General features: G+C 46.0%; 1 protein-coding gene across 4 annotated transcripts in view; it reads left to right on the top strand.

Moving 5' to 3' along the window:
- The first annotated feature begins 1,325 nt into the window (after positions 1-1,325).
- csnk1a1 (casein kinase 1, alpha 1) overlaps positions 1,326-24,161 on the top strand; it is a 34,602-nt gene continuing 11,766 nt past the window's right edge. For 3 of the 4 annotated variants that reach the window (XM_035408812.1, XM_035408810.1, XM_035408811.1), the window contains exons 1-7: positions 1,326-2,076; positions 2,469-2,575; positions 14,809-14,935; positions 15,264-15,362; positions 18,670-18,753; positions 23,005-23,144; positions 23,642-23,720. In XM_035408812.1, coding sequence (XP_035264703.1) covers positions 1,954-2,076; positions 2,469-2,575; positions 14,809-14,935; positions 15,264-15,362; positions 18,670-18,753; positions 23,005-23,144; positions 23,642-23,720 — 759 coding nt within the window. In that variant the 5' untranslated portion in view covers positions 1,326-1,953. The remainder of the gene's footprint in view (positions 2,077-2,468; positions 2,576-14,808; positions 14,936-15,263; positions 15,363-18,669; positions 18,754-23,004; positions 23,145-23,641; positions 23,721-24,161) is intronic. The other variant, XM_035408813.1, reaches the window with a different exon arrangement.

The raw sequence follows: 24,161 nt of genomic DNA, 5'->3' as shown, positions 1-24,161 counted from the left end.
TTCGCAAATTCTTCTTCAATGAACTCAAAAATGCAGTGAAATTAATGACGAAGCAGAGCCAGCCACTGGCGCAAACACTCACAGGTTCGACACCTGGGTGGCACACTGCCGTTGTACCCTTGAGCAAGGTACTTAACCTGCATTGCTTATATATCCAGCTATATAAATGGATGCAATGGAAATGCTACGTATAAGTTGTATAAGTCGCTCTGGATAAGAGCGTCTACTAAAACGCCTTTAATGACAGTGCCGACTTTAGGACCACAATCATCCCTGGGCCAAAAAAAGTCAAGTTTTTAAAGAAAATTTTTCTAGGGCCACCAAAACCCAAGGGCCGGATCTGAGTTGCGGGGCATACATTATATGCAATACTGACCTACTGACTGACTACAATGATGAGGAGGTGGCAGTGGGAGCACCCTACTACGACTGAGCGTACACATCTGTGACACTGGTGACAGGAATGCCGTAGAACTTGTACAGAGGAAGTAAGAATCGCTCGTCCACATTTTCGGAACCAGCTTCTGTTGCGGCTTATTTAACCCACTAACTCCCACGACAACATTTTTTAAAAACCAAGAAGCTTGTTCACTACAGGAAAAAGGCTACATCTCCTGTGATTTAAAATAAATAAATAAAAGAAAAATGCTGCATTGCTTTGCCAAAAGTCATCTGGTCATTGATCACTGGGAAAGCACTGTTCTGACAGATGTCCCGACTGTGCCCCAAATAAGTGATTGGTTGCTGCAAGGTTTGATTGGCTGAAGGGTGGTTTTTTTCTTCTTCGGTGGAAAGAAATGTGCAGTGGGTAGATGACAAACATCTGAAGTTCTACTTGCTCAGCGTTAGGATAAAGTTCACACTGAGAGAGACACAGAGAGAGGGTGACCACATCAATAGATGGCACCAGTGATACATAACTGTGCTGAAGTGGTGAATCACAATAAAGCTGTCATCACAACATTTGCCACAGCGGAAATTGTATTATCAGTTACCACTATCAAACTGCAGCAAGAGAAAATTGTGAGTGATGTCATTCTTTTCAAGCATTTTACTCATGTACTGTAAGTCATCTGTCTACAATGCCCTTTAAGCATTTGTTACCGATAACAATTTCAAAGCATTCATAATTTGCCACCTAAAATAAGCATAAATAAACATTTCAGCCCTGTGAACTTAAACTTTGCTATGTCACGTGAGACAAATTCAGCGAAGGCCTTTTAGTCTTTTTTGATGCGCGCTCTCGCGCTCCCGAGGCTCGTTTCCGCTGGTTATGACATCACAACCCCTCCCCTGCCCGCAGCTGCTCGCTCCCCCAGAGTGCCTCGCGCCGTCTCATTCCGTGAGAAGAAGTACATCCACCTCGAGACGGGCAGAGGAACAACAAGATGGCGGAGTGAATGAGTTGCGCTTTGGGACGAAAGCAGCGACTCTGACTATTCACAGGACGCCGGCGGGAAAGTAAAGTCGACACTACTCAAACGGACGACACAGAAGCCATTAATCGTGAAAATAACATCGCCCTTCGCGCTGAGGCGTTTTGAAGAGGAACGGCGTAATCAAGAGGGCTTGTGGACTGCCGTTGGTGTCCTGTCGCTAGCTAGCTGGCTTGCTAGCTGCCATAAAGCCTGGACTAGAAGGCTTGGTGAAAGGGATTGAGATATAGCTAGAGAGCTCGAGGAATTACCTTGCGAATCCTCACTTCATAGCAGTGCTTATTTACACAAATTTAAACTTCGGTTTAAATTCGTGCCCACTTCGTTTTCAATATTGGCTACCAATCTACCGATACATAGCTAGTGTGCTAGCAACATTGTTTCTCGTACGTGGTCGCTGACGACTACACCGGGGCTCTTTATGTTCTGTTAACGAAGACACCGAATAGGGCAGCGCCGGATCGATCCCAGTGTATCTTTTTGAAACCATCGAGTGTTGGCTCGTTATTTTGAGGGCATGGCAAGCAGTAGCGGCTCCAAAGCCGAATTCATAGTCGGTGGGAAATATAAACTCGTAAGAAAAATTGGATCCGGATCTTTTGGTGACATTTATCTGGCAATCAATATCACGAATGGAGAGGTAAATGAACATGTCATTTTGTTTAGCAAACGTTACTTCGTGGTCAGCTAGCGAGCTAACTACAGCGGTGGTCCATAGCCCTGGCTAACTCGCTAGCTATTAAATAATTTGAAATAATCGAATTATATGGCTGTGTTTGTTGTTATTCATTGGCGTAATTTACATATATAGTCTATGATAAATAACTCGGTACGGTAAGTTACGGTTGTATGAAAACTAACAGCTAGGTAAGCTGACCTGTCTATTTACCAACTAAAGTAATTATCCGCATGTCTTGATCTGATTTAGCTAGCTAGCTACATTTACGTTAACTTGCACATATACATACTTAACTAGATTTATTGATAGTTATGTATAACACCGATATAATAATAGCATATTTTGTGTTTCAGGAGGTTGCAGTAAAATTGGAATCCCAGAAAGCCAGACACCCACAGCTATTATATGAAAGCAAATTGTACAAAATCTTACAGGGAGGAGTGGGAATCCCACACATAAGGTAAGAATCTAGTCTACGCTGCAGAACCGTAGCCAGTTCATATTTTATAACCGAAAGAACATGGTCAGAAAGGGGTTCCCCGCCATCTGGCATACATTTATTAAGATAACTAAGTAGCGGTAATAATAGCTAATAATGCAATGAACTTCGTGAATAAGAGTAGCTCATTTAGCCATTCGAAGTGGTAATGGTTTGTAGTCAATCCTAACTAACGTTTTCTAGGTAACTAAGCATTCACAGGGCCATTTGTTCTATGCGATAGCCTATTGGATATGTAACCGTCTTATAACACAGCATAAGCTAGCGTTAGATACATGTTTCACGTTTTTTTTATGTAAAATCATCCACGAAACGTAATTAATGTTTTGATTATTTCCCCCAAGAAGATCGCATTATTTACAGTATTTTTTGTGTTGTAATGTAATGTAAAATGTCACGGGAAAGTGGCAAGCAATCGGCGCAAGTTGCAAATGGCCGCTCCTCTTTTGTTGTGTTTGTTTCAACATGTCTTCCTGCTCTGTTATAAAATGGCGGCTGTGAGCAAGCGAAAGCAACTTTGTGGGCCTACGGGCATTGTTTTCAAGGTGACTTAGGAGGTTACTGCCTAGCCATTGAAATTGAATTAAAAACTGGACTGTCTTTGTAGTGAAGTCGCATCAGCTACCGAAGTTTGGAACGTATGTGGGTCGTCGTACGAAAACACCCCATCAGCCATCTTAGGATCTCCAGCTAGCTCGGCTAGCCAGCTTGTGGTTTTAAAGCTGGTTGGCTCATGTTAATTTGCTAACGTTTGAAAGTCGGGGAAATGAATATGTATTCCGACTGATCGTTGTGTAGGAGTATTCATTGGTAGTTGATACATACATTAAATACTCCAAATCCCTGTTTATAAGCACGATTTACATAGCATGAAATTGTATCAATCTCTAGGCAACCCTGTTTTTTCCTTTCCAAGGCAACGTCACCAATTGCATGACATCTTGTTCGCGATGGCTGGTTTATGATTGGGTTACAGTAGCCTGTTGGGTTCTCTAGACTGGTATTTATTTGGCAAAACCTGCTTTAAAGGACATTTTAAGATGGTTGGCAGGCTAAATACAAATCCAGTTTGGACAGAATATCAGATGGAGGACATGCATGTTGTACCCCCCACCACAAAACATTACACAGGAGGCTAATTGGCTGCCTTTGTTCAGTGAACCTTCTCATCGCAATTTTTTCTGATGTTCTTAAACACGTCATAATTGTCCCAAGCAATTCATTTTTCTCAACATCCACAATAAAAACATACAACCTTGTTAGTCGGCAGGTTACTTAACCAAATCTCCACCCTACAGTGCTCTGAAATTCTCCAGTGTGTAAAAAGTATTGTTTGTTTGGGTGGGTTGGTACGAGCATGTTTAATCCGTTTTGGTACCTTAGTATCCATAGCACCACAAAGAAATTTTAATTTAAACAGATATTCTCAAACGGACGCTCTCCATGATTTCTTCATTGCTTTGTCACAGGCTAGGCTGAGATTGAGGCTAGTTCAGAAGTTTCTCTGGTCTGTGGGTCAGTCACTGCATTGGCAGGCGCTGAGGGTTCTGTTCCTGGGTGAGTTAGAGAGCCTGGTATTGCGGTTAAAACTGTAGGCAGCGCCTCAGCTAATCCTCCGCTGAATGTTTGACAGTTTTTTTTCCCTGATTAAGCTTGGCTGTCAAAGTGAATAAGGGTCAGGGTGATCATGCGGCTCTGCCGCATAGAGGGATGGGTAGGATAGATAAGACTACCGATCCCCCCCATGATCCATTAGGGTCAGCTCTTTCCAATCATGCTTTTACCAAAATTATGGTTCTATTACTACTCATTAGATTCTCATAATCTTGTAGGCATTTCTTTTTTTGTGTTAAACGGTCATTGAAAATGACTTCACATACGTGTCCTTGTATAGGCCTACTTCTGTGATTGGTCTTGATTGGATACGTTGTTGGTTAGTTAAACATATTTTTTTTGATAAATGGGAACTTTCCTGTGATTCTAATTATCTGAAGTAGTTGGGATTACTGGCCTATACACAGATGGTAAAAATGAAAGGTTTACATTTTATGCAGGTATCGCTGCGTTGGTACAACTAAAGAAATTTTGCAGTGGCGTTTTCTGTATGCCATGCTTTCTCTTCCCGTAAGTTAGGCTAATTAAATATCCGTGGAACTGGAATTGCCACCATGTACGAACATTTGAATAGTACGGCCTGTTTTGCTCAGCACTTAGCCTAATTCAGATGCAACACTGCCTTTTAATGCAAGTTCTCCTCGTTTAATAAGGAACCGGCTGTATCTTCCTGTTAACTGTAACCTGGTCATCTGACGCAGGGAATGATAAAGCCTTTAAAAAAAACTTTTAAAAATATTTTTGAGGTCTTGTGCTTGTTACCCCCAGATCTTTGGCCTTTTAGTAGCAGTTAGAAACTTGTATTGAGGGTGTTTAAATTTGAGAGAGATAGATTAACCAACCATTGCTTGCATATAAAATTATATGTGCTGAGCTGAAGAGCAAATAAATGTAGGATTTCCATTGGTTTTGAGAAGCACTGTTCCCTAAGATGACCTGAGTTTGTGATTGTTGGTGTTATATTAAATTAATATTTCACTCTCCATTTACTGCAATCCCTGGTTTTTAGTTCATAGGCCCATTTCTGAGATTACTTATTTTTAGCTGAATAATGTGAGAAGGCTTAATGATTGGATTTTGATGTCCTAGTGGAGAAAAACAGGTCAAATAAACAGATTTATTTGTCTGGCTACAAATAGGCCTACCTAATGCCAGATCTAGCAATCCCCCACCCATTTATGGCCTTTGATAATTTTCATACCAGCTAGCTTGTTGATGAGCAGGTAACAGGTGAAAGTGGATGTGCGTTGACTGTTCCCTTGCATTCTCTGGACTGGGGTGTAATCGACTGTAGTGAAAGTGATGCCGTTTGTCCTTGGTGTTAATACGTGTTACTTTCTGGCCATAGCACTCGTTCATATATAATCATATACATATGATTTGTGATGTGACAGCATTACTTGGCCTGTTAATCCACATTTTTTAGAGTGGAAGTGCAGCCAGGAGGATGGCTGTCTTTGTGCAGAAGCCCTTAAATGGCAAGGTGGCTCAGTTTTGAATACTTTCAAAACCTGTTTCCCCACAAGTTCTGTTTCCTTCTCGGAACATAAATGCTGGTCTGACTCCTACTGTAAATCCAGTTAAAAATGACAAATTGGACCCGGCCCAGTTGAAGCATGTAGCCCTAATTAAGGTTAAAGGAAGGTGTTGCATTTTTGTCTGGCATGGTTTTCTCTCAGTCTTCAGGATGATTGGCATGCTTATTTCCCTTAATTAGCAGTTTTCTGATATGGAATAACTGAAAAAACACTTTCTCTGCTGTGGTACTCTGCTACGTGGTATGTGGAAAATGAGTTGACATCATGACAAGTGAACCCCAAGATGGAAAAAAGTGTGTCCATTTGCATGCAACTGTGTTATGATGTACGTTATGTAAATGGCCTACTTGCCCAGCAACTTTGTGCAGTGCTCTGCCAATCGACATTCTGGGCCTTTGCTGACAAGGCACTATTGATAGGGGGCTGTCTGCCAGACAGTTTGCCATATTCTCCCCCCCCCCCACCCCCCCACCCGTCTCATTCAAGTGTACCTGGCCTTTTCTGTCGGCTTCTGGGCTGTACAGAACTGCCGCTTGCCTTTTCTTTTGAATGTCCGCAGCAGGTGCGTCTGCAGCGTTTCTCTGCCTGTACAGCACCAGCTGTTAATGCTGGACACAAAGTAACCGACATTTTATAATTTTTTTAAAAGTTATTTTTATTTTTTTAACAAGAGAATGGAATCTGCAATTTGACATGGAGCCTAGTAGTTACTGTGGAAACAATTAATTGTGCCTGTGATCCCTGTACCCAAGTCCTGGGTGTCTCGATATGTTTGCCTGCGGTTAAAATTCACTTAGCCTAATTGGTATAAATGTAGTTTGTATTATTGGACAATAATTTCCTCAATGGGCCAGACCAGGACTGTGGCTGATTTTATGAATGCAGTTTCTGCGCCAGTGTATGACACTCGGTGTTGAACAGTGCCCTGTGTGTAGCTCGGTTCAGTCTGCAGACCCCTCCTAGCACACCCGCAGTTTCCCTGCTTTCGGTACGTCCACCCGTCCAAATGCAGCTAGCGAGCAAGGTGGCCTATGCATTCTGGGGGGGGGGGGGGGAGAAGGACCTCTTCATTTAAATAGGTTTGGAAAAACCAGTTGCGTTTAACGTCGTTTGCCTTCAAAATGCACATTCCAGACTGCAGTTGCCCAGCTGTTCCTGCCGTGGCTTGAGGTAATGCATTTAAAACTACTGTACATAACGCTCGTATTGGCGCCTTCTTGGCCGAGGGCAGACTGCGCTGTGAAACTAGCTGCACGGTTAGCCATTATGGTTAGCGTGCTCATATCCAGGTTGGTGTGGGTTTCTGCCTGTATTTTACCACTTGGCCTAATCCATTCATAAAAAAAGCACTGTGCTCTGGTGCCTTTGTTGTTAACCATCTCTACTGGTTCTGTGTGCTGCACAAGCAAACCGATGTTAGTCTGGCTAGTTAAAACATTGGTATAATTTTCTGAATCATTATCAGCCATAGTCAGGCTGAGAATTCAGTCAGTAGAATGGCATTACTCTCAGTTTTCAGTTTTGGCTTGCTTACAGTTTTTGAGGAGAGCCTATTTTTCACGACTTTCCTCGTTATCATGATACTGACACCTCTACTTGCTTTTTTTAGGCCATATTGAAAATGCAAAAATGAATATGATCTTGCAGTTTCATTGCAAGTTGTTATCAAATGCTAAGTTGACTAGCAAACATTGTATTTGATTGAGTGGAAGCCCCCTATAATGAAGCTGTTTTACTATGGCGGCCGTGGCTTTGTAAAGGCGATGTGGAAGTCGCTTCTCCTCGGTACCCTGCCCAGGCTCCTGGCCCGGATGCTGCCCAGATGAGTAGGGACACCGCTTTAGAGTAGCCAGACACAACTGACGTAAAAGCGGAAAGACTGAGCTGTACGGGCTGAACCGTTTACCCAGCATCCCCGTAAACTAACGCTGGTTCCAGACCAGTAAGTCAGTGGGCCAGGTTTACCGCTAACTGTAGCAGTTATACAGTTATTCGCGGCCCTGTTTCTTGGCAGGTTACTTTTGTATTGAGCTTTGTTATGCGCTCCGTGGGCTGCCAAGGGGAATAATGAAGCCGTTATGTAATGGGGAATTTGGAGCCTCTGGCCTCAATGGCTTGGGCAGTTGCTTTGTTTTTCAGGGACATCAGCATGTTCCCGGTGTCCTCAAGTTTGAATGAGTTCAGCCCTCAGCAATCTATGGCAGCGCTCTCCGCCTGCCAGATGTGTACTCGCGTACTACTTTTGTGTGCAAATGCTCTCGAGTCATTTTCAATAAGGAGTCCCTTGACTCAGTCGTGGCTGATCCAGCCTAATAGCCTTGATACCCTATTTAGTGTACTAGCAAGCTAAGTGTACTAATGTGTTTTTTCTTTTATTTAAGAAAATATATATTCAGCTTACCCCCCTGCCCCACCCCACCCAAATTTTGGAGTGTGTCATTTGCAGCTAGCGGCTCTCCTCTGAAACGCACGATGCTAGCCAGCTGCATCTCTTCCCACCTCGAGCAGTAGCCACACATGCGCAGTGCCTTGGTGGAGGAGACCCAATCATACGCATGCTCAGTGAGCTAGCCATGGGTGCCCGTAAGGCTGACGGGTCGCTCAAGCAACGAACTCTGCTAACCCAGGCATCTGGATTCCTCCCATATAACCCTTGGGTAATGCAAAGCCCATTGCATGCTACCCCTGCTGGGCTGCCGGCCACCGTTGGCACTGCTACGGGCTGGATTCAGTAAGAGACTGTGGTGCCCGCAGTATATTAATGTTTTATTGTTATATCCGTCTGTATACCTATTGAATGTCAATGCATATTTTCTGCTGGTGTAGAAAATATGTAAATTTTATTTGTATTTAAAAAAAATCTAAATATAGCGATATGGGGGGGGGGGGGGGTGGTTTAATTGAAGTTTTCTGAAATACGAATTTGCTGCAAGGCTTGGCAGTGTTGCCGTGACACTGGTATAACATGATAGGGGGAAACTCTGTGGTCTTGCTCTTGGCTGCCTGGGGCTCTTGGGCAGAATCCCAGGGCTGTGGATCACATCGTTACTTTAGGCTTCTCTGGCCAGGTGAGACCCGATATGAGGTTGGGAGACCGTGGTCATGGATACGCCCGTCCTCTGGTGGCAGGGAATCTCTCTGAGTCACCAGGCTGGAGGCGGTGGAGATCTGTTCAGCTGTTATGACTGGGCTCTGATACGGGAACCTGCTCGTCATCATCGCTGGACCGTTTTTTTCCTTTTTCTTTTTTCCTTCTCCCTGTTTCCTGAATGGCACACTGAAACAAACCAGTTCCGGGAGTGTGTGCGTGCGTGCGTGTGTGCACGTCTGTGTGGATGTGTGTATGTGTGCCTGCTGGATATTAGGAATGTGTGTGTCTCTGTGTGTGTGTGCGTGTGTGTTGGAGGTGGTGAAGGTGGCTAGGCAGACACGGTGGAGCAAAGGTCTTCCAGCCCTGATGGAAATTGAGCTAGCTCCTGCATACACAAAAACTGTAAACAAAAACCTGCAGGGGAAAACCTTCAGCTGCTGTGTGTGCTCCATGTAAGCAGGTCTGCCTCCACCTTCTTAAAATGGCTGAACTCTAAGCTGAGACTGCTGGTTCTGCTTGATCTGGAGAAGCCTGGGGATATTCAGTTTTATTTGAACCATCTTTGGGGAAAAAAAAGGGAAAAACAAACCAGCATTTTTACATTAGTCACATTCCAGTGTTTTCATTATAGTTTGTGATGAGCATTTAAAATCTAGTTGGAAATGTGTTTAACCAAGTTAGTTTTATTGAAAAAAAAAATTAAACTAAGGCTAATGGCATAAACTTGGCTTAAGACAAAAATACAGGAAAGAAGTACTTTGATCAATTTGTTAAGCATTTTCCATTGTGATTATTTCAGTTCAGTTGCATGTTTTTCCCAGTTTGGAATATCCAGTTTCCAACTTTAAGCTCATCATGTCTGCAGAGTCCTCTGTGAGGTCACGAGAGTTGTGACCAGCAAGCATGCGCTTAAAAAGTGCAGCGTCAGCTGACCCGGTCTTCCCGCCGCCCCCCCCCCCCCCCCCCCAGCAGCCTGCCTGCTAAGCCACCTTCACTACTTTGCTGCCTGGCCGTGCCACCGAGAGGTGGGCAGCGGGCTCCATTTGGACAAGAGTTGAGGCATAAGTTGCCAGGTTGATGGTTCCCTGGGTGACGCTGGCCAATCGCATTATCCCATTATTCCACAGTCCTCCTGCCCACAGTCGTTCCCAGCTCAGGCCCCCTGGCAAGACTGTCGTGGCACTGCAGATGTTCCGTTACTGGACGTGTTGGCTGTTCATGCTGGCTTTGTCTCCACTCATCTCTTCATTATGGGTTTTCTGGACCATATCATTGAAACGATGATGGTCTAAAACTTTACTTAAAACTAGGGTAATCCTCCTAAATACCCTTTGTCTTCCAGTCCCCAATTATGCACTGGGGCTTTGTGCTGTGCCTGGCTTTTAGTGTAAGTATTGCTGGCTCACTGATAACAATGGATGCGGTCTCAGAGTCCAAAGAGCAAGACAGATCTATCTCTTTAGAGCCTGTTTACGTGACCAACGATGTTTTTTTTTTACAAGAAATCAGGGGAGCGATGGATTCTGAGCTTCTCACACGGACTTGCCAGTAATATGTTACTTATAAAATGATTTCAAATGAGCTTGTGTTTAAGTTTTCAAAGAAATGACTCCTCAATGTGGATACCTACAGTAATAAATTCTGCCTCCAACCAATCAGATGTGGTGACCTGGTATATTGAAGGGCAAAGATCTTCTGGCTTGGCACTGACTCCCCCAGTACTCCTCTGTATCGCTGTAGGAGTGCCAGAAGCTCCCATAAAAAGCTGTGGACGACAGGACAAAGAAAACATGCAGTTCAGAGGCTCATATTGTGACAGCCCTTTCATGGCAGATAAGGCGCCTCACTGTGGCAGAGATTAGGTTTCTGAAAGAACTCAGTATTGCTGCGCTCTTTGCAAACTGGGTTCCAGATGCACTTTGAATAATTAAGAAGTGCCCCATAACTTGCCGGGTTCCACAATTAGAAAGGCTGGCTTGTTGAGGTTTCGCCCCTGAAGCCAGGTTCCTTTGCATGAAAATCCTTCGCATTTTATAAACCATAAGCTATTGTATTTACTCTGTTTTGCCCTCTTGGCTAAGTGATTAGCTCAGGAGAGTGGAGAATCGGAGAGGGGGATGGGTTAAGGCAAAGGAGCCGATCAGGGAGCTGCTTTGCATATGTCTACAGCTGATTCCTCTCCCTTTATTTGCAGGACCTCTTTTTTTTTTTTTTTTTTTTTGGGGGGGGGGGTGGCTGGCATTCACCATTTGTTCTGGCCTCCCTGCCTCTGTTTGCATGGGTGTGTGCACATTGCTTGGGAACCGTGTTTGCCAGTTCAAAGTACGGCTCCACCCTCCACCACCCCCCACCCCCCCCACCCCCACCCCCAAGCTGGCCCATTGTTGCGATTGTGTAACGAGCCAGGCCGAGTGTAACGCCGGTGATCTTTCGGCCGCTTGGAGGCGAGGCCTCCTGTTTCTGCCTGATCTCAAAGGTGTAAACTGATACGGACGTGCGAGCAGCGGCAGCAAAATGGCAGCCGCACGTTCGCCGGTGACTCGTCTCCCCAGAACCGCCCTTCTTTGTTCGGGGGGGGGTTGAGTTTTTGGGTCGGGTGGTTGCCCGGCAACCGGGGCTATTGAGTTGTTGGCGAGGTCCGGGACTCCCGGTGACCCCTCGCGGAGGAGCCGACTGGAGAGAGAGTCTGAATTAAACCCGAGACGTTCAAACGGCACGAGTTCCTCTCGCAGGTCTCCGCTTCACAGCTTTGCTTTACCCCAGGAGCACAGGTTCACACTTGTCACTCTTCTTTCAACAAGTTGTGGGGTCATTGTGGTCTAGGAAGGAAGGAAGTGGGAGAAAGTGCTCAGAACATGAAAAGGTTTGGGTTGGGTCCGCAACTCGTGTGCTCTTATGGCATTGTATTGTGCAAGACGATATGCCATCTGTGTTCTGGGGATAGCTTAAATGTCTGAATTGGAACGGCCCAACCGTGTTCCTGGAGATCTACCATTGTATAGGTTTTCACTCCAGCCCTTACAAAAGCACACCTCGTTCGACAGGAAGAGGTGAAACGGAGTGAATGAAATGAATGCCTACACAGGAATGATAGGTCTTCAGGAACAGGGCAGGGCAGCCCTGGTCTAACCTGTAATGGGACGAACGCCCTAAACTTTATCAGAGTATTGGGATAAATGTATGAAAGGAAAATTACTAGCAATTCTTTACACTGTGGGATGCAGTGCATTGTACAGTCTGACATCTATACAATAGCTACCTGGGTTTGAATTGAATGTGAATTTTGAAGTTTATGTCCAAATCTTTTCTTTTTTTTGTGCTGCCCTAGCTAATGCTTGCCAGAAAATGTATTACCATATAGGCCTATTCAGTTACAGATGTGATCTAACCCAAAAGTGGAACATTTAGAAACAAAAAGTTTCCAACATTTGAACTAAATGGTTCAATTAAAAATACAGGTACTGTGCAGCAGTAGAAAGAATAATCACACAATTCATAAATGTAAATTCTTTGTGATTTTTTTGTTTTTAATTTTTAATATTTTAACTTGGGATATGTGACAAATACATGCTCATTAAGCAATGTAATGGCAATTGTGAAGTTGAAGAAACTATTGAAGGGGCCTAATTGTGTGGTGGTTGTTTTCACCTTTCCTTAGTTTCCCTGGTCCTTGTAGAACAAGGATTCCCTTCTGTGTGCAGCTGTTTTTTTTTTGGTTGATTCATTAATTATATTTAACTTTGCGTGTCCATTTCTGTAATATTTTTAATCCATAAATAGCTTGGTTAATGTGGGCAGTACAGCCAAGTATAGATCAATGGTTTTCTCTCACCCTTGTTAACTCATTCTCTTCCAAGTGAAGTGATGTAAGTTTAGTCTCTTGAAGTTTGTTACTAGCTTGTATTCATTTTTCAAAGCATTAGTTGGTGTGATGTGTCAGTACAGGCAGTCGTTTGGCAATTTTATTTAAGGTGTTGGCTTTAGAAGTACAATCTTGTCATGCTCAACGACTGTTATGCTTACCAAAAGGCCTAAGGGCAAAACTGGTATCAAAATATAGCCTATTTGCTGTTGGAACCTTTGATGAAGCGTCACCAAATCATATCAACCATGCCCTAAAAATATATCGTTTTAAAAGCCCCATATTTTTTCAATTACAAAATTTATGTACCCGTCTGCTATGGTTGCATGGCTGTCGTTGTTAATGATATGGTCAGAATTTGTCTGTGAAAGGGACTTTTTGAAATTTATTTAATTTTTTTTAAGGTAGTGCAGATGAAACGGTTTCCATTCCGGTGATGTTCTATAACACCGCTTCCTGGAAGGGATGCAGTTATCTCTGATTTTCTGAGCTTTTGGTATCTGAATGAGAAATGAGTCACACTTTTTTTTTTATATTTTACGTTTTATTTATATATATATTTTTTGAGTGGAATGCTCTCTCCCCGATGCTGTGAGTGCGCCAGGATCTAGCATTGGGCTGTGATCCCGCTCAGAATGTGATGCATTTCCCAGCAGCAGGTTTGCGTATGGGGGTGTCAGCCCTTTGAATCCAGCTCTGGGATTGGCTGAGGCCGGGAGGCCTCCCAGCTCCTGACCTGTGAAGCTTGTTTGCCACGCTGGGCAAACGCAAGACTGACGGCTCGTGTTCTCTCGTATTTCATTGGCTCGTTGCATTTGCCTACGTACTAATCTGTACAATCATTTTGAGAGGTTATTGTGTCTCGTGTGTGAAAATCTTTTAAATTTCTTTGTGCCAAAAGTATTTGTCATTCCTAAATGCTTCAGTTGGCTTTCGGGACCAGTGAAGAATCCAGTCAGACAAAACGCCTTTCATCGCTAACACAGTCATGTTGAAGTGCGTTACTTGACCACGCAGTTTTCCCCAGATGCAATAAAGCGGCCAGTATTCTTATGGCGTTTATTTGTGACACAAACTGTAGGACTCTGGGAACCCCTTTTGTCTGTGGAGTATGTTAATTTGATATGCACACGAGTTGATGTTTCAATCTCCCTTGTGCCTGGGAAATTCAAATACCCCCCCCCCCCCTCCCCAGAGGAATTTTTTCATGTTGGTGAATGATAATCTCTGGAGCCACACAGCCGTGAGCTCGGCTGCATAGGCTTCTAGTGTTGATCAGCCTCATCATTCCTTAATGGAGGCATCGGTGCCTCAGATGGGCTTGGAATGAGCTCTGCTCAGGTGCCGTTTGTGGGTGTTTTTATTTCCCTCATCGCATTATGCACTATGCGTGTGACCCTTTTCTCCCCCTGTTTGTGTTCCATTCAGAGTGATGTTGGTGGTTCGCATGTGGTCGCTAGCTTAGCACATTTCTCTCCTGTCAGCTGCTTGTGGATATTTTTGGATGATTTTCATCGGCGGGCAACAGTTCTGTCATTATTAGCCAGGACTGTCGTTTGGGGCTTTGTTGGACAAACCAGCAATAGAAACTGTTCATTAATTACATTTTGTCTGTTCCACTGCCAGGCAGCTTTCTCGAACATTGTTTATTTGATGTATGGGCGCATAGTTGGACATTTCCTGTTGTAGCCCTGGCCAGAGGATATGTCCACATGTACCCAGGTTGTGCTGTGCCTTCTGTCGGCTGTTCCACGTATGGCTAGCTGGCTGTTCATTTCATGGCTTGTTTTCTGAAACTAATTGCTGCAGAAAGTCATTGTTGATTTCTTTGGGGGGGGGGGGGGAGGTCAACTTTAAAATGCCTAAGATATCAGATAATTTCTCTGATTCATAGCAGAATTTCCCAGAATGTTTATAGGTGAAAGGTCCATTTCCTCACCAGTGTTTCCAGAATTTCATGAGGAGACATTAATTTATGGAGCCCTCGGATGCGTCCGTACGTGCAGCCTTGCCTTGCCCCGTCGTGCCTGTCGAATCTGCCCCCCCTTTGATAGCGAGCTAACTGATGGGCGCTCTTGTTTCTTTGCAGGTGGTACGGCCAGGAAAAGGACTACAATGTCCTAGTGATGGATCTGCTGGGCCCCAGCCTGGAGGACCTGTTTAACTTCTGCTCGCGCAGGTTTACAATGAAAACCGTACTAATGCTCGCAGACCAGGTAAGCTGCTCCCGGGCGGGGCCGTTTGGAGGAAGTGGAGAGACTGTGGTGTGATTACGGAGGGTTCCCAGCCACACCTAGTCAAACCTGTATTTGTGTTCCGAAATGGCCCTTTTGGCATTCACTCAAAGTAAAACAAAGACTACTTTTAAAAGGTTTACCAAATGTGGCCTGCGCCCTAATTTCTTTTTGCGGCACAGAAGTTATGCCGGTCGAGAAATGGACTGGAGAAATATTGACTTTTTTTTTGTTTGTTTTTTTTTTTTGTTTGTTTGATGTGCTTGACTTCCGGCACTGAACTGAAACAGCAAGTCCTTTGTCTTCACAGATGATCAGCAGAATCGAGTATGTGCACACAAAGAATTTCATCCACAGAGACATCAAGCCCGACAACTTTTTAATGGGTATTGGCCGTCATTGTAATAAGGTAAGCCCTCGGTACTGGCTCCCGCTGGTGGCGGGGAGCACGCGTAGCCTTAGCTTGATGAAGCATGACGAACTGCTGTATGACGAGCAGTTGTAGCCTGATTCAGTGTACAGGGGTATGAATCTATTGTCAAGTAGCCTAATGAACTTAAATAAGTGGCTCCCACTGCAGTTTTTTTCCCCCTTGAATTTATTTGAATCTACAATACCAGAAATATACTGACTCCGTAAGTAAATGTTCATGGAATCAGTGTTTCATGTTTTTGATGAGTCTGGAAAATGCATAAATTTTTAAATAATGTTATTTGGCACTGTAGTCTGATTGACCTTTTACATCCCCAGAAGGTAAAGCTTTTTTGAATGGACATTGGCTTTTTACAGCATGACGACGTGTGATGCCAGCTCTTCCTATTGGCCTTTGGGCGTTTGCTAGGAAGACAGATTGCGAGCAGGTTGTCGGGCGTTAGCCTATCGCCGGGCTGGAAGATGCCACGTGTAATGCAGGCAGCCTTTGATGCCCAGCGTACCCTTGTGCAGTCTGAGCTTTCTTGTGCTTGGGGGGTAAAGACGTGCATCTTGGCCATGGCTTTCTGTCTGAGGTCTTTTTTTAATTGCCTCCCCAGGAGTGAGACAAGGCTTCTGCATGTAAATCCTACTTGTAATCCTACTTGTTTTTCCCCTTCAGCTGAAAATAATTTTGAGGTATATTCTGTGTGATTTCTTTCATATTTATATTGTACCTTTTAAAGTTGCCTGGTTTTTATTTTTTGTTGTAAGCACAATCGTTAAATAAAAGGAGCCCTTGCAGACAGGCAACATTTTGGCAAAGTTAAAGCATGATGTGCGTGAGCACGCAACCAACAGCGTAAAAAAAAAAAACCCCCTTGGGGGTTTTCAGGGTTACTTTGAAAACGGTAGATTTAGAGGGGGAGGGGGGAATGACATGGTACCTGTCACTTACTATTACCATCGAAGCCTGTATTACCATTTTTGGCAGTGCTGTCTGGAACTAGTTGTTTACCATTGTGTGTCTGTGTGAATGCCAGCCTCAAGCTTTTTATTTATTTTTACACACATACATGAAATATCACATTTTTTTACACTGGAAAAAAGAAAAAGAAAAAAGAAACCCACACCCTGTAAGTCCTCCCCCTCCGGAGGTTGTGATACCCCGTCCCAGTAGTTCCTACGGAAACCGACCACGAGATTTCGATGGATGGGGAAGACTGGATTAGCAGCCATAGCTTTTTACAGCCAAAAAAAAAAAAAATCTCTCCTCTGGTATTGAATCAACAAGCTCATTCCATTTGAGCTCATCCTGCTCTCTGCTTCACCTTCCTGCTTTATTTCCATCAGGGGTGCTCATGGCCTTTCCCAGCTTGTCTCTGTTTATTGGTCCAGTCTAGCTGAGGTGGTGGGAGGGTCCATCTCGTGACCTACAGACTTCCCCACATTACACAGTGTTGCCCTGTGCTTAGCTGTTAGGCCCTGGGTAGTTTAGAGAGCTGGTTTCGCCTAGGTAAAGAACCCTATTCCATTCCTTAGTTTATACCCACCTCGTAAACAGTGGTGGGGTAGAGGTAGATTTCCTGAAATGGCCTGATTTTCTGGCAGGCTCATTTGTCCACCCTTCACTTAACTCTTCCTACTTAGTCTGTCCGTGCCAAATAAAATTATGCCACAAAGGACAAAAAATATCTAGTACGTGGCCTCCATCTCCTTATGTATGTGCCCAGTTTGTGCTTCATGCACACGTACCATTAAAAGTAAAAAGTAAACATCCCCTGCCCCTGGATCGGCTGCTTTTTTTTTTCCACGCTCTGGAAACTGCTGCTCAGCCTGGCATCATTGTGGCCTATTTGCTTCTGTAATTTATTATTTCTGTTATTTTCCTTTTTTTTTCTTTCTTTTTTTTTGTCTGAGCTGCTCCCTCTAAGCCTCAAAAGCAGAAACCGCAATCGTTAAAAAAAAGGACTGTTCTGTTGTTCGTTTTCCTCTGCTGTGCACAAGTCTGTTGCATAAAATTCACGCCTACAGAATAATTCATGCTCATTAGTTGAACTGCATGCTTTTTTTTTTTTTTTTTCCCCTGTTTGGCCCTTTTGAGCTTCTCTTTGCCTGGTGGGCCTCTCTGAAACTTGCCAACGCGTTCTACCCTCTTCCTTACTGAAGTGTTATCCACCTATTCAGTGCCCTCCCCATTACAGAAAATGACAAATGTCGCATTTGGTTAGTTGCTTTTTGTTATTGAAGTGATTTCGGTGCGGCGGGGGGTCGAGTTTGGGTTTGCTGCTTTTTTTTTTTTTTAAAAAAGCTTCTCATGCCTGAGTTTATAAAAACGAGCGTCCATTTTAGGGAATGGCTTGAGAATGTGCCCTTTTTTTTTAACCCTAGCAGTGCCCGCAAAACCAGGCTGCGGCCTGCCCGTTCTGTCTGGGCAGAGCCGGCCGTCCCACGCTGTCTGTGGGGGTGGGAGTCCTCCCGGCAGAGCTTGTGGTGTCGGGCGGCACGGCTAGCGTTAAACGCCGAGTGTCAAAACGCCACTGCAAAGTCAAAAAAGAGAATCAGGCTTGGAAGTGTAAAAAAAACCACAGCTTATGTGTAGGGGGGAGGCAGGGTTTATGCCAAAGCTCCTAATTTCCTGGTCAACCTGCCAGAATGGCTTTTGAAGCGAAGAGCAGCGCAGTCTGCGTATCTCGCAGGGGTGCGGCTTGTAGCCTAGCCCAGGGGTGTCGGGGGGCCACCGTAACACGTTCCCGTCCGTTCCAGACCGCTTCCCTTTTGCTTTAATTGGTCCAATCAAGTTGGAAGTGTCGACGCATCCACACCAGCAAATTGACTTAAAGGCGCTCCCGCTGGTTTAGGGTTTTCTTGTCTACGTTGCGCATGTATATCCTCAGCTGTCGTTTCACCTGTAAAAAAAACGAAACGATGGCGCCCACTGCGTAATCTGGAGCAGAAGTTAGCGGGGTTGAGACAGTGGAGAGGGAACAGTGGAGAGACACCCCTGGCCTAGCCCTGGAGTCCGTGCGGAGACGGCCGCTTGTAGCCCAGGCCTCGGCTGCCCCCCCCCCCCCCCCCGAAGTAAGGGCTTTCGGCAGTCCGCAGAAACTCTCTTCCCGTCTTCTCTGTCTCTCTGGTGTTGGCTAGAAAGCTTTGCTCTCCCGGAAAAGGAGGACGGCCTTGTTGCTTTCCCTTCGGGCCTCCTCCCGTTCTTTTTCTAAGCCTTGGTGTTGCCTGTCTGCGCTGGCCGTGTGGGGTTGTCAGCAATACTGTTTGATGCACTGCACCCTCTATTGTCTGTTCAGTGTTTAGAATCTCCAGTGGGGAAGAGGAAAAGAAGCTTGGCTGTTAGTTCTTCTCAGGACCCATCTTTCTCAGGATTAAACCAGGTCTGAAACCACAACCGCCTCATAAATATATTCCCCCCAAAAAAAAATTTATTTTGGAGTTTTTCCACACTCCAGTTTTTTTTTGTTTTGTTTTTTTTTAAAAAAAAAAAAACAAGTATTTTTATCATTTTGATTTGATCAATAACCATTAACAATTGTTGGCATTTAATCCAGACACACATGCTAAACAGTTTGAGGGATTAACACCTAATCCAGATTGCAGGCATCTGTGTTCAGATGGCTGAAGGACATGGCAGCGAGCTGAATTTGAGGGATTGGGGGGGGGGGGGGTTGGGTTGTGTTGGGCCGGGCCGGGTCGGGTCGGGTTGAAGTTAAAAAGTTTTGTGGTAGCTCTTCATTTGCTCTGTCTGTAGTTTTCAGGCCGTCGTTCAGATAAATCCCTGTCTGGTCTGCGGTTTGAAGTTGTTTACTGGTGTGGTAGTCTGGGGGGTGATGTTGCAACACACGGAAATGTCAGATGTGCTCTCGTTGGTGAGCGATAGTCATCCCCCCCCCCCCCCCCCGGCCTCAGAACGCCGTGCTTCACCTGTGCACTCACCAGGAAATGCGAGATGAAGGCGAATGGCGATGACTAAGCACTGTGGCTATGAGGACAGGACAGTTCTCGTGTTTCGCATCTGGAGTGGATTGTGACCGTTCCTTCTTGTTGCCCGTCTGAGAACTGCGATACCTGACTCTTGGGCCTTTCTGAAGAGAGGGAGCGGGCTTTGATGTAACTTGTGTGGGGAAAACCACTGTGATCAGAATCTGATTGGCTGACCTTAATGTAAACCCCCACCCCCCCCACACGGTTAGCAGTCGTGCAGATCCTTTAGCTTGCTCACGTTTTCTCCGCTACTTGTTGTCATAGTGGGCGTATTCCCCCGAAGGACATGCCACGAGGGCGGGGGCGGGGGGATGCCCACAGGGGAGAGGAGGACATGGGGGGCGGAGTTTACGTGGTGATGCGTCTTGCCTTTAGAGGTCAGCTCGCAGCACGCACTGCTGACGTCAGGGCCCGCGGGCCCCCCGCCCGCCCTCCTGGCCGCTGACCCCCCCAGGGCTACAGGGGGGATGAAAGCGCGGGCCTCGGGTGCGAGCGCGGAGCCGCTGCCACTGCAGAGCCACAGCTGGGACTGGCAGGAGGGCGCGGTCTGGTTTTACTGGCCTGCTGATTACTGGGCTGCCACTTCCTGCTGCGTCCCTGTGCTCGTCCTGCAAGGGAGCTTTTATTTATTTATTTTTTTTATTTTTTATTTTATTTTATTTATTTATTTTTTTTACTTTTTAATTTATTTTATTTGCATTCAGATACCAATATCTGAATGCAGACAGTTTTTTTCTGTCTAATCTGACACTGAATTTTTACATTTATTATTTATTTATTTGTTTATTTATTTTTTTGCATCTTTTAGGATCAGACCTGAACCACCAAGCAGACTTTTCATGCCGTGAAACCCACGGTCAAATGAATGTGTTTTTCCTTTTGAGCGCTAACTGCAGTTCATCTGTGTCAAGTCAGACTGCGAGTTAAAGCTGAACTGCAGTTTTAACACACTAGTGCCTGTCATGCGTGCGTGCCACTATGGTGTAGGAGGGAAAGCTCTGTTTGTCTACGCTCGTCTTCTCGCAGTCTTTTGACGTGGAATTTGATTTCTGACATTTCTGGCAGGTGTGTAGATATTTTACTGCGTTTTGTCGTGGGAGGGGGTTCTGTGCAAGAAAGTTTAATCAGTTTTTTATGCAAATTTCACTGGTAGATGGAACTGACTTTCGCTTTTGCTTTTGCTGAGCAGTCCAGACTCTGTGTAGTAGAGAGGGAAGGGGTGTTCTCACAAATAGAGAAGTGTGCTTTGTTTACAAGAGACCACTTCCTGAACACGAAAGCAAGTGGCTTTTGGGGGGGGGGGGGGGGGGGGGGCGGTGCAGAGCACTGAATTACGTGTCATATCTTCAGCACATGATTCGCAAAACATTTTCTCAGTCTTGATACTGACTACAGCAAAGTATATTTAACATTTAATTTTTTGTACGCAACAATTAAGACTTTCTTGGCTGTCTGTCATCATTCCTTTTCTCATAAAGGGAAATTCTCAGCCTAGTTGGTTTCTGTTAGACTTGCCTGTTTTTGTATGGAGGTTGGAATTTACTCACTAAATTAATCCCAGTGGTTAATTTACCCTTTCAAGTCAGAGACCAGGAATTCAGTTTGCTTTTCATTTGGAAAGTCAAGGCAGGTGGATCAGGGTTTTTCCTGGCTCAAAATTGGGCCAAGGCGGTATTGCAGCCAAAATGGCTGCCCTTGTGTTGCTACTGCTACTGCTTTCTGTGGCCCCTGCACAGCACATCTGTGTAGCTAGCTGGTCTTGTACCTCCTTGATTAATAAGGGCAATAATATGGCATTCAAATTGATGTTAGTCCAGTAAACACATGACTTCTCTGAACATAATGGCACACCACAGTTACAAATCCTTCAGGACTGTTTGCACAGGAAAAAAAATACCAAAACAGTCATGATGACTGGGGGGAGGGGGGTGGGCACGGAGTTATGGGACCCATTTACATGGTTCATATCCGGAGTTTGAACATTTGAACCTCCTGCTTTTTTTTTTTTTCAGTCTTTAGAAAGATTAATTCTTTGTGTTTTTGAACTGCTGCAGAGAAGCCCTTCGGAAGATTATTTTGGTACGGTTTCCGACTGCATTTACAGAATTATCCTGCCAGAATCTTGTGTTGATTCTTGGGGGGGTTTTTTAAATTTCCTTTTAATTAAAAAATTTAAAAGTCCATGAATATGGAGCATGGTCCATGGTCTACTGTGCATGTCCTCTAAAACACATGCAGCCGTCTCTGTATCTGATTGGCTGGAGGATTCTCCAGTGAGTGAGGCGACAGCAGGCATTCCCTTCTGACTGACAACCCTCCCCCTATGGCTGGAGCTGTAGCCAGTTATGTGTTTGACTCCACGGCAACAGTTGGCGCGGTTACGGGGTACACATCCCGAGTGGTCTTTTTTGGAACTTAGTACTGGTCAAGCGCCAGGAACTAGCACAGGCCGCGTAAGGGCCTGCGTTATGGTTTTCACTGTGGGGAGATGTTGGACGGTTTCGCAGATCAGATGTTTCTAACGTGTTTCTAACGTTGAAGTAATAACGTGGCACCCTGGGGTTCCGGCCCCCACCCCAGATCTGTTCCTGTTCCGTGAATGCTGAAAGATGCTATATCGGGCGTCCTTGTTTAGTCACATGGAGTATTTATAGACTGCAGTGTTCCATTCTGCTCCTGCTGCTCCAGCTGGGCGCTACCAAAGGTACCTACAGATTTAAGGCGGAGGTTGAGGGGGCGGGGCGGGACGGGACGGGATGGAGCAGGGTGGGACGGGAGGGGTGGCTGGCTGAAGGAAGTTAACGAACATCTAAAATGGATGTTCACTGCTGTGGAAGCAGCAGGTCCCTGCCGGCGACTGGCTGGTGCTGCTCGGTCATGTAGTGTGCGTGCGTGTGTGTGTGTGCGCGCGCGTGCATATGCGTTTACTTGCCTTTTCCCAATTGGACTCCTGATAGGAGCGTCTAAGTGGAATTTCACGCTTGGCGTAACTAATTTTCTTGACAAGAGGAAATAAGGTTTGAGTCCCTGAGCTGAGCGTGCATGGCTGAGTGATTCTGTTTCAGTACCGTTGTGCGGTGTGTACGTACTGTCGCTGGTGGGGGTGGGGGCGGGGGTGTGCTCTCGCTCTTCCTGGGCCCCATGGCCACGCGTGGGCTGCAGCGCATCCGCACATCAGAACATGGGGGGGGACCTCCCCTCCCAAATTATGAGTGTCCCTTTACTAGAGAAGAACCTCTGGCTACCCGTGGTATAGGACAGAATGGAGAAATGAGTGGATATTGCCTTGCCTGCTTTTGAATGGCTCTGCTGATTTCCTTCTCTCTCTCCTATCTCTTTTTCTGTCTCTCTCTCTGTTCTGGTGCAAAGTTCCCTTTGATCCTGGGGGGTCACGTGGGCTGCATTGTTTCTGCTGATAAGCATCAGGGGGTCAGGACGATGGCTGGTACTCGAGCCTCTAGCTGAGACCTACGGGATTCCAGGCAGGAAATTGGAAATGGAGGGAACGACTAACAGCTCCCATTTTATTCATTGTTCTCTCGCCATGACAAACAGCACGACTGATGAAACGTCTTTTGTGTGTGCGCGTGTGTTTCCCCCACCCCCCCCTCCCCTCGCCTCCCCTCCTCCCCTCCTCCCTGCAGTTGTTCCTCATCGACTTCGGCCTGGCTAAAAAGTACCGGGACAACAGGACACGGCAGCACATACCCTACAGAGAAGACAAGAACCTCACGGGCACGGCGCGCTACGCCAGCATCAACGCACACCTGGGCATCGAGCAGAGGTGAGCCGGGCGCCGTTACTCATCGCCTTTCTGGAAATGACTGGAGCGGCTCACGCCCGCGTTCCTGCTTCAGTTTGTATGTATCGTTATGAATTGTGGATACACTCACCCCGTCCCCGCCCCCGTCCCCACCCCCGTCCCCCCAGGCCGTTTCGGCGCACGGAAACGTGTCGCGTCACGTTGAATGGCGTGTGCGAACGTGCGACGGCGGGCTCTTTTCTTCGGGCTTTCCCGAGCCTTTGGGAGCGTGCGGGGGCCTGTTGCTCCGGGCCTTCCTGTCGCGGCTTGTCCTGCCGCCGCTGGCAGCAGCGCCTCCCTCTGCCCCAGGACCCCAGTGTGAACTGAACCTGTCACTCTGCTTCTGGGCGCTCAGAGACGTGGGCCTAGCGTTCTGAAAGCCTTGGAAGCAGAGCAGTCCTGCTTTGCCTTCTCTGAAAGATGCGCTGCTTTTCTGCGGGCGGGGTTCCTAAAGCGCGTTCGTTTGTCCTCGCTTTCAGTCGCCGGGATGACATGGAGTCGCTGGGATACGTGCTGATGTACTTCAACAGGACCAGCCTGCCCTGGCAGGGGCTAAAGGTAGGCCAGGCAGGTGCTCTAGGGCTCCCAGTCCCACACGCGCCTCCTGGGAATCCCTCCTTTCCACAGCGACTTGCTGCCGAGTAGGGAAACTCCAGGTTGAGGAGTCACTGTGTATGTTCCCCACTGTCCACATGCTAATCCACGGTCTCGCGGGCAGGAAGCCAGTGTTGGGACTTTACTTCCTGATTTGCGGCCCTGTTTTGTGCGGAGGCTTCACAACAAAATGGTAAAATATGGAGCGTGAGAAAGCGTGCCGCTCTCCTACCGGGTTAATGTTATTAAATTGGACCTCTGTCCGTGGACGAGAGCTGGAAACTCAAATCCCCAGGAAGGTCACGTACAGCACCTTGCAGATCAGCGTGCTGGTGGTGGGGGATTATGGCACAGAAGTGAAACTCGCAAACGTACACGGACCGGCCTTTGAGCACAGAATTACAG

This window comes from Anguilla anguilla, chromosome 3 (genome assembly GCF_013347855.1).
Source record: "Anguilla anguilla isolate fAngAng1 chromosome 3, fAngAng1.pri, whole genome shotgun sequence".
NCBI lineage: Eukaryota > Metazoa > Chordata > Actinopteri > Anguilliformes > Anguillidae > Anguilla > Anguilla anguilla.
Note: the sequence above shows the minus strand (reverse complement) of the source record. Positions and strands in the feature narration are given on the sequence as shown.